This window comes from Primulina huaijiensis, chromosome 18, assembly GCF_012295235.1.
Source record: "Primulina huaijiensis isolate GDHJ02 chromosome 18, ASM1229523v2, whole genome shotgun sequence".
Lineage (NCBI taxonomy): Eukaryota > Viridiplantae > Streptophyta > Magnoliopsida > Lamiales > Gesneriaceae > Primulina > Primulina huaijiensis.
In genome coordinates, this window is record NC_133323.1 from 16,197,964 (window position 1) to 16,211,542 (window position 13,579).

The 13,579-nt window shown below is 33.4% G+C and overlaps 1 protein-coding gene across 1 annotated transcript; it reads right to left on the reverse strand.

The window, feature by feature from the left end:
* Positions 1-4,546: 4,546 nt before the first annotated feature.
* On the reverse strand, positions 4,547-13,358 carry LOC140963962 (uncharacterized). The gene is made up of 2 exons (XM_073423443.1): positions 13,266-13,358; positions 4,547-5,119 (listed from the first exon to the last, which is right to left on the reverse strand). Exons 1-2 carry the CDS (start codon positions 13,356-13,358, stop codon positions 4,547-4,549), a joined length of 666 nt encoding a protein of 221 aa, XP_073279544.1.
* Positions 13,359-13,579: the final 221 nt, after the last annotated feature.

Consider the following 13,579-nt stretch of genomic DNA (forward strand, 5'->3'; position numbering starts at 1 on the left):
TTACATTTCATAAAATAAAAAACTTCTCAATTCTAACATCATCTTACCTTACTATATATACGAAATATTTCACTACAATTTCTAGACTACCATTCCTTGTAGGTATCTAAATGTTGTTTGATCAATTTTATTTATATAGGCTTATATTTGAATAATTATGTATTGTGAATTGTCGATTAAGTTAAGCCCAAAATAAAGTGATCAATTAATATTTCAGGTTATTGGAATTTAATATATCTAATAAGTTGTGGGCTTTTAATGTGTAGAGAAATAACTGAATTTTTTTTTTATGATGAGCTAAAATTAAAATATCAGAAGATAATGATAAATATTATCTATATATAGGATATAGTTCTCAGATCACGCTTAATCAGTTTCCTTTCTCTCTCACATTGATAAAATTGTCCGGAAGATAAAACTAAAGAATTCTCTCAACGAAAAGAGCACGTGGATCCAAGTGATTCTCAAAGTGTTGGTTACTTCTTCTGTGGAAGTGATGGACATATAAAGAAGCAATGAACAAATCATCATGCTTGGCTTGCTAAGAAATGTATGTTTCTTAATATGGTTTATTTTGAGATTAATTTAATTTCAGTGCCTAGACGCACGTGGTGGATAGATTCTGGTGCAACAACTCACATTAGTATGTCAATGTCGGATTGCCTGGATTGGCGAAAATCAAGAGATCTTGAAAGATTCATTTACATTAGTGAAGATAACAAAGTTGAAGTTGAGACAATATGAAAATTTTTATTATTGTTAAACACTGGAATATATTTGGATAATTTGGAAACTTTTGTTGCACCGTATTTTAGACAAAAATTTGATTTTCATTTGCATTGGACAAATTCGATTATTGACTAAAGATTTCGGTTGGGAAAACTAGCAAGTTTACTAGGTCAAGTAAGTCCAAGTTGTTCCCACATAGGCTGTTATCGAATTACTAGGATATAAATTAATTAATTTAATCTAGGCTAAATAAATTAAATTATTTTTGTGAATATTTGGACAAATTAAAATAAATTAAATTATTCTTAAAAAAATAACACAATCCAATTAAATAACGGATTAAGCTTAGGAGAAATTAAAATTCAAATAAAATGATCAGGAATACACAATGGTACCAAACATAAATTATTGCAACATGTTCGATTTGATCAAACAATAATTATTCTAAAGTCACGATGAAACTCTCTATCTTAATTATTAATCTATTTCTAGAATTAATATTCACATTTTTATTTAATAGTCCAATTATTTCTAATTTAATTTAATTAAATAAAAATGCATTCAACAACTATGAAATTCCAGCTTTTGACTAAAATCGCATAATGAAATCGAATACTATTTCTAGTCAGTTTAACCATGTGTTGATAATATTTTTGAAGTTATTTTGAAGTTTAAGTCAAGATCATACAACAAACATGCAATTAATTGGCTAGATTAAATGAATGAGATCTGTGAAATATCAATCAATAACATAAAATAAATCAAAACTCTAATCAATCCAATATGCAAACAACGATCACAAGTTTGGCCTATTGTGGTCCCAGTCATAAGACAACTACTCCATAAAATCAAAACTAAACAAAAATCTAATGTTTGAATTCATGAAATTAAAGAAATAAAAATAAAAATAAGAAATCTTAGCGATGACGTGTGAATTTTGCTCGTCCAATGCGTCTTCTCCTCTTTGTTCCGCACGTCTTGATGATGAAAAGTTCTATGATATTGCGGTCTTTTTCATGTAAATAGGAGAGAAAGAAGATAGAGAAAAATTAAATTCAAAAATAAATCTCTTCTTTCTATGATATGATGTAACCTATCAATAAGGAATATTGAGTTTTTGTCGAATAAAAATTCTATCAAATATTTACTTATTTTAATCTTAAAATTTTTTTGTTATAGGAGAGAAAGAAGATAGAGAAAAATTGAGAAAAAAGATAGAGAAAAATTAAATGTCTTCTTTCTATGATAGGATATAGCCTATCAATAAGGAAGATTGAGTTTTTGTGAAATAAAAATTATATCAAATCTTTCTTTATTTTAATCTTAAAATTTTTTCTCTCACCCAAATATTCAACAAATAAAATAGAACAATTAAGATTTTTAAAATATTTGTATTTTATCATTAAATTCGAGTTCATTCGTGTTATTACAAGGCAGAAGTGAGGCAGACAAAAGGCGTGGTCACGCCTTGTTCCATGATATCTTCTGATTTTGTTCTTCTTCCAAAAGTCCATCTTGGCAACTTCAAATATTATAAATATCATCTTTCTAGCCCAAATTTGTTTCAAGATCATAAAATTTCATAGATCTTATCATATATATTTTTGGATGATAGGAAAAACTCTTTATCAGTTATTTCCTTCATTGTCGGAATTCCTTCCTACTTGGCAATAAATTCTTTGACATTATCTCGAAAATTAAAATTTATAAAAATTTTGGTCAAAACTACAAAAAATAAAAAAAAATGACGATTTAAGCGTAAATCTCGGAATAAAAATACCAAATAAGCACGAACACGACAAATAAAGTCCTAAAAGAGCTATATGATTCGTTCTTATCAATTATTCTTGTTCATTTGGAAGTGGAATATTCAGTTTGTTTCATGAATCAAAATTGGTTGATTCTGGTCCTTTATTAAGATACGATAATGTTTATTCTTTGTATGCTATTGATTCATTTAATTAATCTTTGTGAACAAGCAGACTTTGTGAACAAGCAGATGCACTAAAGGAAAATTAACTAATGAGAATTCAGCTGTGTTATGCTACAAAAGATTGAGTCGTATATCTGAAACGAGAATAAAGAGACTTGCGCCAGACAAAATTCTCGAAAATTTAGATTACACAGATTTTAATAATTGTGTTAATTCTATAAAAGGTAAACAAACTAACCAAAGAAGAATTGAAGTCAACGGGAGTTCAGGCGACTTAGAACTTGCTGATAATTGTGGAACATTCTCTTTGACTTCTTGGGATGGTCAACAATATTATATAATGTTCACAGACAATTTTTCAAGATATGACTTCATCTATCTCATTTATGAAAAGGCACAATCATTATATGTGTTCAAAATTATAAAGCTGAAGTTGAAAATCAACTTGACTTCAAGATTAAAAGCGTCATATTCTCTTCTCCATTAATTAAATAGTTCATAAGAGAAAAATAAAATATTCTCTCAAGGAAAGGAGCACGAAGATCTGAGAAATCAAGACACTTGCTAAAGAATTCAAGATAATAGCTTCAGGTACGCTTCCGTTTAAGTTTTCAGTTAATTTTTAATGATTTAGCATGATTGATTCTGTGATTTATGTGGATTTTCCCAACCCTTGTATAATTTGGAATGGATTTCTTTGTCACTTCCCGAGAATTTCACCTCTGTTGGGGTACAATAAATGTCTCTGCTTATTAGAGTAATCGAAACGTGACATTTGAGTTGCTATATGATTTAAAAGAATTGAGTTGCACCATTACCATCAGTTATAATTTTTGATAAAGCGGAAATCGCTCGTTCCTACAACCCCAAACCATTGTGTGGTACATTCCACCCGGGCGTAGAGCTATTAAGAGTATTATCTTCACTTGCATATTTAACTCAAGAAACTATCCTCAATATTTTATTGTACACAAAAATGTTAAATTTAGAGAAATGGAGATAAGCACATGCGCCATCCATTGATCAAGGAATACATGTGATTTTGCATCCATTTGTCTTTAGTACTTGGTTACATGTAAGGAGTTTATGATATTTTTGTCTAAATTATATCCAATATTATTTTCCAGAAGCTATAGTGTGACATAATTCAAACCATTGCGTTTATACGCACGAAAACAATTTGGCGATGCGAAGTAGGTTGACGAGGGAAAGACCTTGCTGAAATTTTATAAAATATTCATGTGTAGCAGCCTTCGAATTAGTGTGTGTGGCCGTGTGGGGTGAGGGGAGGAGAGTCCTAGTTTTATTAGGTGTTGTCTACGTGAGTTTTAATGGGAAAATGACTTGGAATTCGTGATTATTTGATATAAAATACATGGTACAAGCTTAGGCCCCTTAGCCAAGTATAATAGGTCCATTAAGCCCATTAATCATTATTTAAAATAAATTTTTAGGAAATTTTGTGTAAATATTAGTCGAGTTCTCAACAAGTCCCTATTTTTAACAAAAATCGATTGCCGGTTTAAAATACAACTCGGCATATAAAAATACCTCAAAACACCTCATTTTCAAAAATTCCATTTAAAATATACCACATATTAAATAATTAAAAATAATTATTTAATAAAATATTTTTCCTTATATGATCCCCGGTCTCCGTTCCTCGATCGCGTCTCGAATAACCTTTAAAACATAGTTTTATGCATTCTAACAGAAAACCTTATTTTAAACATGTAACCATGCACATCATAATTAATTCATGCCATTAAAATCATTTAATTAGTCATTTTCAATTTTTCTTAGATTTGCATGCAGTTGAATTACGTCATCGTATTTTGGACCTTACAATTCCTCTCTTCCTTAAATAAAATTTCGTCCTCGAAATTAAAACTTACGGAATAACTTTGGGTAGCGACTCCTCATGTCCCTCTTGGTTTCCCAAATAGCTTCTTCCTCCGAGTGATTTAGCCACTTGACTTTGACCATTTGTATAACCTTGTTTCGAAGCCTTCTTTCTTGCCTACCCAGAATTTGTGTAAGTCTTTCCTCGTATGACATATTTGGAGTCAACTGCGGAGATTCGTAATTTAGTACATGGGATGGGTTCGACATATATTTTCGCAACATCGAGATATAGAACACATTGTGTACTCCAGCTAGCATCTGTGGCAACATCACTCTATAGGATAATGATCCAATCCTCTTCAAAATCTCAAATGGTCCTATGAACCTCGGACTAAGCTTGTCTTTCCCTCCAAATCTTATAACACCCTTCATAGGTGCTATTTTCACAAATACATGGTCGCCTACTACAAACTCTAGCTCTCTTCGTCGCTTATCGGCGTAGCTCTTTTGTCGGCTTTGTGCAGTCTTCTTCCTATCTCGGATTTTGACTACTAACTCTGCTGTTTGCTTGATCAAGTCCGGACCAAATTCTCCTCTTTCAGCAACCTCGTCCTAATGTATAGGTGATTTACACTTCTTTCTATAAAGTACCTCGTAAGGAGTCATTCCTATAGATGCTTGATATCTATTGTTGTAGGTGAATTCCACTAGAGGAAACTTCGGTTCCAAAATTCCTTGGAAATCAATCACACAAGCTCGGAGCTGATCCTCCAAAATTTGAATCACTTTTTCAGACTGATAATCAGTTTGAGGATGAAATGTTGTGCTGAATAACAGTCTTGTCCTCATCGCTGCATGTAGACTCTTACAAAAAGATGACGTGAACCTCGGATCTCCGTAAAAAACAATGGATATTGGAATCCCATACAGTAGGAATATCTCTTGAATATACAGCTCTACATACTATGTCATGGTGAATATCGCCTTGATAGGTAGAAAGTACGCTGATTTCGTAAGACGATCAACTATCACCCAGATGGCATTGAAACCTCTAATAGTCTTTGGCAATCCCACAACAAAATATATCGTAATATTTTACCATTTCCACTTGAGAATAGGAAGTGGCTTAAGCATTCCGGCTGGCCTCTGATGCTCAGCCTTAACTTGTTGGCATGTCAAACACTAGGACAGAAAACCCTGTCTCACTTCATACCTGGCCACCAATATAATAACTGCAGATACTTTTACATCTTCGTGCTCCCAGGATGAATGGAGTACGGCATATTGTGAGCTTCCTTCAGTATAACCTCTCTTAGTGAATCGACACTAGGAACCCATAGTCGATCTTGATATCGAACTATGTCATCCTCTTCAATATACAACTTCCGACCCTTACCTTCATCTATCAGTCTCCATTTTTGCAATTGCTCATCAGAAGACTGACCTTCTCGAATTCTATCTCTCAGAGTCGACTGAACTGTCATAGTAGCAAGATTGGTGTCCTCACCCCTAGCATAAACAGCGAGCTCGAATCGCTGAATCTTGGACTACAATGGTCTCTGAAGTGATAATTGAGTAATAACTGATGTCTTTCTGCTCAATGCATCCGCAACTACATTAGATTCGCCCGGATGGTAGCTAATATCGAAGTCATAGTCCTTTACCAATTATAGCCATATTCTTTGCCTCACGTTCAACCTTTTTCGGATGAAGAAGTACTTCAAGCTTTTATGATCGGTGAAAATCTTGCACTTCTCCCCATATAAATAATGTCTCCAAATATTCAATGCAAATACTACCGCTGCAAGCTCGAGGTCATGTGTTGGGTAATTCTTCTCACGAACCCTCAATTTTCTAAACGCGTAAGCTATAAATCAGTCATTTTGCATCAAGACTGTGCCTAAACCAAGCTTCGAAGCATCCGTATAAAGAACACACTCTCCTTGCCCCGATGTCATCGACAAATCTTGCGCTGAAGTCAAGGCTTGCTTCAGCTTCTCAAAACCCTCTTGGAATTCGGATCCCCAAATAAATTTTGCATTCTTCATCGTCAAAGCGGTCAAGGGTAGCGCAATAGATTAGAATCCTTGAATTAACTTTCGGTAGTAGCCAGCTAGACCCCAGAAACTACGGATCTCGGTTACGCTCTTCGGTACTGACCATTCTTTAACTGCCTTGACTTTGCTCGGATCAACCTCAACTCCATCTCTAGAAATGATGTGGCCTAAGAATAACACTCTCTCAAGCCAAACCTCGCACTTGCTGAACATAGCGTATAACTTTTATCTTGCAATATTTGTAGAGTCGTTCTCAAGTACTGACTATGCTCCTCTCGACTCTTTGAGAAAATTAAAATGTCATCAATAAAGACTGATGAATTGATCCAGATATGGCTGAAATACGCAATGCATGAGATCCAACGGCTAAAAAACGCAATTCATGATATCCAACGGCTGAAATACGCGATTCATGATATCCATGAAGATTGCTGGCGGATTTGTCAACCTAAATGGCATGACGAAAAACTTATATTGCCCATATTGAGTCCTAAAAGCCACCTTATAAACATCAGACTCTTTCACTTTCAACTGATGGTATCCCGAACGGAGATATATCTTCGAGAAAATCGATGCTCCTTGCAATTGATCAAATAAGTCTTCGATTCTAGGCAAGGGATACTTATTCTTGATAGTGAATCTATTCAGCTCTCGATAATCAATACAGAGTCGCATACTACCATCCTTTTTCTTCACAAATAATACCGTTGCGCCCCACGGAAAACAACTAGGACGAATAAAACCATTCTCCTGCAATTCTTGAATTTGATCCTTTAGCTCTTTCATTTCAGCAAGTGCTAGACGATAGGGTGCCTTAAAAATTGATGGATCGTGTGCTGGGCGCCTTCGAGGTGCTTCGAACACAATACTTCAATGAGCAGCAATAGCTCATGTTATAAGAATGTTAACACCGATGAATTAAATCGAGTTTAGTTTTAAACGAAGCGGAAAATACTCGAAGTAATCTTTCGTTAAGAAAACTGATCGGTTTTATATCATGTGCAACTGCATAACTGAAAATTACATGGGATCAGTTCTGGCTTATATCAGTTCAGTTATGGACAGAACTGAACTGATATCAGCTGAACTGATCAAATTAGTTAAGAACAAAAACAAGCAATTAAATAGAAATAACACAAGATATGTTTATCGATGTTCGGAGACTTCGACTGCTTCTACATCACCCCTTCTACCACCTCGTGTAACGCCCCGAAAATTTGAAGGTCCACGCGAACCACATCCAGACAATTATTAAATTCCTTGTGTATTACAATTAATTGTTTTAATTGCATAAATTAAATACGTTGTGCATTTTGAGATGTTTAAAATATATTTTTCTACATGGTTGCATTAAAATGATTTTTAAAGGTTATTCGATTTGCGATCGAGAAACGGAGACCGAGGGCTGAAAAATGAAAAATGTTTTTATTGGTTAATTGTTTTTAATTATTTAAAATATTGTTGATGCTTTTTCTTATATTTGAAAATAAGGATTTTTGAGGTGATTTTATACGCTGAGACGTAATTTTTATCGGTGTTAGTTTTTCAACAAAAATACGAATGTTTTGGTAGCCTGGCTAATAAATTCACAAATTTTATTCAACAGAATAATTTTTAATATTTTAATTAAGCACTAATGAGCCTAATTAACTTTCTTAATGGGCTTAAACTTTTATTAGTGTTTTTAAATATTATTTAAGCCTAAACACTACCCCATAACAAACCATAACCCACGCCCACCTCCTCAACAATTTACAAACTCTCCCCAAGCAAATTTACACGGCACACACAACATATTCTTCAAGGAAAATTGGAAAGTTGCAAAGAAAATCAAACCAAGGTCGTTCATCGCCGTTCTTCGAAATCGTCAACGTATATTCGTTCGTAAATTATAGGGGCGTCAATAGGGTCGGGTGGGTTGGGTTTCAGGTCAACACGCGAATTTTTTTTTTCAATCCGAACCAGAAGCAACCCGAAAACCCCCAACCCGAACACGAACCCGTATAACCCGACTCAACATGTCTAACCCGCCTAGCCCGAATTTTATTTATTTTTTTAAAAAAAATTAATGAAATAAATTCGAAAAAATAAAAAATAATAATATTTTAATTTAAACACATAATAACGAAATTTTTGATTTAAATTTGAAAGCCTAATTGTGAAAAATTAAAAGTATATTTACTAAATCAAATAAACAATTGTTAAAAAATAAAAAAATATACAAAATAAATATTAAATGATGAAAATTTATCATATAAATATACAATAAATTTTGTTCAAACATACAATATATAAAAATATAGGTAATATTTTTTTAAAAAAAAATTCGGGTCAACCCGCGACCCAACCCGAAACCCGTATAACCTGGCACTAACATGAACCCACCCGACCCGAACCTGATTTTTTTCTTGTTGGGTCGTGTCCGGTTGACGGGTCGTGTTGCATTTTGCCACCCCTAGTAAATTACGTAAAGGCACGCCATATTCTTTCCTTCAAACATCTATCACACCATTATTTAATTGACTTTTTGCATGAAAAACAAGTGCATCATGAAACAATTTTGTTTTTGTATCATATGTTAATTTTAAGGCTTGAATTTGATGCAAAAATCATGTTTAATATGCATTAAGGGGCTGCCATGAATTAAGATATGATCAAGCATGTTTTTACACATTTCTAAGGGTCCTAGAACACATGAGTATGCTGCACAAAAGGAAGAACACAAGCTGTAACAGAAGGTTGACGTTAGGTGATCAAGGGGATCAGGTACATGGGTTTAAGGCCTATGGCTTCACTCGATTGCAACCAGGGCTGGGCTAGGGACGTGCTTGGGTCAGGGGAGGAGTCCTAGCCACGCTAGGACTCGAGACCAGGGGCTGGGGAGGAGTCCTAGCTTCAAGGAGTAGCATATAGGTTCGGCAGCTTGTGCAGGGAGAGAGGCTTGGCCATGGGGCTCTGGTCTGGGCTATTCCAAGTCCATAGGGTCCTAGGAAGGTGCACAGAGGGAGCTCATTTACGGGAAAAGGCCCCAAAGGGAGCCCATTCGTGGGAGAAGGCCCTAGAGGGAGCCCGTCTATTGGAGAAGGCCCCAGAGGAAGCCCGACGATCGTATTTCCATATGATGATATGATAGGCCAAGGCTCAGTTGACATGTGAGAGTGTCGCTGATGTCCTCGCCGCCCAGTACTTTGGTTACATGTAGATGGATTCATTGCCCAATACGTAGACGAACACGAAAGTCACCATTAACTATCTGAATTAAACGAAAGGAAAAAGAATACGTATATTTTGATGATAATATGTATATGAATATGTGGAGGATGATATGAAAAAGTTTATGGAAATTTTTATGTCTAAAGTTGATGCATCATTATGAAATTGTTTTATTTAAAGTTTATGCATCATGAAATGATTACGAAAATGATTATGTTTAAAGTTTATGCATCTTAATGAAAATGATATTTTATGAACAAGTATTTTCACTGTTGTATGTGACCTATATATGTATTACTTGTTATCAAGATTATGGTGTGTTGAGTTTTTAGACTCACTATGTGTGATTGATGCAGGTGATTATGATAATAATGTTATTGGAGGTCTTGATGGTTGACTTTGCTGGACTGAAGGTGCACATATCCCGAGGACCGACGCTAGTTTTTTGCACTAGATATGATTTATGATTTTAAGTGATGTTAAAAATATTTTTACGATGATTTAATTATGAGTGGTTTTTGGGAGAGGGTATAGTATGTGCTATACTTTTCAAATAATTTTTTTAGGTTTGGTAAAATATTTGACGATTTTTACGTTTTGAACTATTTTTCTTTGGTTTGCAAATGTTAGTTGATTGTTTATTTTTAAAAAATTGTGTCAAGGTATTTTAAAGTATATATATGTATATTTTAAATTATGGAGATTAAGGAGAAAAAAATTCTAGCACGTTTTAAGAAAACGAGTAGTGGACGTTTCAGTTGGTATCAGAGCAATGGTTCTGTAAAGGGTTGTGCCACCATCAGCGCCGGAAAGATCAGTCGTCAAGCCTCAATCTGTAAGTTTACATGCTTTATATGATGTTACCTGCATAATTATATGAATCATATGTTTACGTCTCATGTTTAATAGCATTATGAGTATATATGATTTATATGCTTTAGAATTTTTATACGTGATACAATATGAAATAAGAATTTATTTTGTGAAACGTCTGCTATTCGTTTTGCTAAACCAAGTGATCCTGAAAGATTCATTTACATTAGTGACGATAACAAAGTTGAAGGTTAGACAATAGGAAAATTTATATTATTGTTAAACACTTGAATAATTTGGAAACATTTGTTGCACCGTATTTTAGACAAAATTTGATTTTCATTTTGCATTGGACAAATTCGATTATTGGCTGAAGATTTCGGTTGGGAAAACTGACAAGTTTACTAGGTCAAGTAATAATATAGTTGGATGAAGTCCAAGTTGTTCCCACATAGGCCGTTATCGAATTACTAGGATATAAATTAATTATTTTAATCTAGGCTACGTAAATTAAATTATTTTTGTGAATATTTTGACAAATTAAAATAAATTAAATTATTCTTAAAAAAATAACACAATCCAATTAAATAACGGATTAAGCTTAGGAGAAATTTAAATTCAAAATAAAATTATCAAGAATACACAATGGTACCAAACATAAATTATTGCAACATGTTCGATTTGATTAAACAATAATTATTCTAAAGTCACGATAAAACTCTCTATCTTAATTATTAATCTATTTCTAGAATTAATAATCATATTTTTATTTAAAAGTCCAATTATTTCTAATTTAATTTAATTAAATAAAAATGCATTCAACAACTATGAAATTCCAGCTCTTTGCTAAAATCGCATAATGAAATCGAATACTATTTCTAGTCAGTTTAACCATGTGTTGATAATATTTTTGATGTTATTTAAAATCTATTCTCTTTAAGTCAAGATCAAACAACAAACATGCAATTAATTGGCTAGATTAAATGCAAGAGATCTATGAAAATATCAATCAATAACATAAAATAAATCAAAACTCTAAACAATCCAATATGCAAACAACGATCACAAGTTTGGTCTATTGTGGTCCCAGTCATAAGACAACTACTCCAGAAAATCAAAACTAAACAAAAATCTAATGTTTGAATTCATGAAATTAAAGAAATAAAAATAAAATAAGAAATCTCAGCGATGACGTGTGAATTTTGCTCGTCCAATGCGTCTTCTCCTCCTTGTTCTTCACGTCTTGAAGATGAAAAGTGCTATGAGATTGCAGTCTTTTTCATGTAAATAGGAGAGAAAGAAGATAGAGAAAAATTAAATTAAAAAACAAATCTCTTCTTTCTATGGTATAATGTAACCTATCAATAAGAAAGATTGAGTTTGAGTTTTTGTTGAATAAAAATTCTATCAAATATTTCCTTATTTTAATCTTAAAAAAAAATTTTATAGGAGAGAAAGAAGATAGAGAAAAATTAAATCTCTTCTTTCTATGATAGGATGTAGCCTATCAATAAGGAAGATTGAGTTTTTGTGAAATAAAAATTATATCAAATCTTTCTTTATTTTAATCTTAAAATTTTTTCTCTCACCCAAATATTCAACAAATAAAATAGAACAATTAAGATTTTTAAAATATTTGTATTTTATCATTAAATTCGAGTTCATTCGTGTTATTACAAGGCAGAAGTGAGGCAGACACGAGGCGTGATCACGCCTTGTTCCATGACCTCTTCTGATTTTGTCTTTTTTCCAAAACTCCATCTTGGCAACTTTAAATATTATAAATATCATTTTTCTAGCCCAAATTTGTTCCAAGATCATAAAATTTCATCGATCTTATCAAATATATTCTTGGATGATAGGAAAAACTCTTCATAAATTATTTCCTTCATTGTCGGAATTCCTTCCTACTTGGCAATAAATTCTTTGACATTATCTCGAAAATTAAAATTTATACACATTTTGGTCAAACCTACACTACAAGAGATTCTACTTTCAACGACACTCAAAAGACAACGGTTTTATCAGAAACTGTTGTCTTTTTCCCTTTGACAACGGTTTTAACAAAAACCGTTGTCTTTGTTAATTTTTTCTTTGTCAAAGACAATAGTTTTTTTAAAACCGTAGTCTTTTATTGGTCAACGACAACGGTTTTAGAAAACTACTTAACCGTTGTCAATGGGCGTGCTGTTTGGTTGCAGTGCTATTTTTTTTATTTATGTAAGACAACGGTTGTTGTTAGGACCGTTGTCTTTTATGGGTTACGACAACGGTTTTTATACCGTTGTCTATGAGCGGGTTTTTTAGTAGCTACGACAACGGTTATTAATACCGTAGTCTATGAGCGCATTTTTATGTAGCTAAGACAACGGTTTTAAAAACCGTTGTCTATCAACGTCACTGAAAGGCAACAATTTTCTTAGTAGCTATCACAACGGTTTATAAAATCGTTGTCTAATGTACATTTTTAGGGCCTAAGACAACGATTTAAAAAAAATCATTGTCTTATTACTAAAAAAAATAACTTTTAAAGCAACAATCTAACTCCTTTAACAACAGTGTTTAAAAAACTGTTGTTAAAAAAACCAAAATCCCAACTTATTCCCCACACTTGTCGCATAACACACACTTTACACCTAATAGAGAAGTCGCGACACACACACACACACACACACCAAACCCTCTCCCGTCGCCTTCCTTTTTCCCAGCTGAATCAAAGTCGCTGCCCGTCCGTTCTCCGTCACCAAGGACCGGCGAAGGTAGCCCATGTCCGGTCGACCTTGATTGCAATGGTATCGGTAGTTTTGAGCAAGGCAAGGTCGTGAATCTTAGCCCTATTCTGCGCGCCATTTGTCATCCGTTTGGGTAAGAATTTCACTCGATTATTTGGGTCATTTGAGGTTGTTTGAGATGTATTATAGTAGTTTTAAGTAGCTGCAGGATCTAGCACTGGATAAGAACATGGCGAAGAATGTGAAGGTGTCGTGTG

What these genes read in the sequence shown, in the direction of transcription:
- LOC140963962 (XM_073423443.1), bottom strand. Translation starts at nt 13,358, where the DNA reads ATGGGCTACCTTCGCCGGTCCTTGGTGACGGAGAACGGACGGGCAGCG. An exon ending in AGGCGACGGGAGAGGGTTTG is followed by an intron (nt 5,120 to 13,265) that starts GTGTGTGTGTGT and finishes CCTATACATTAG; the next exon opens with GACGAGGTTGCTGAAAGAGG.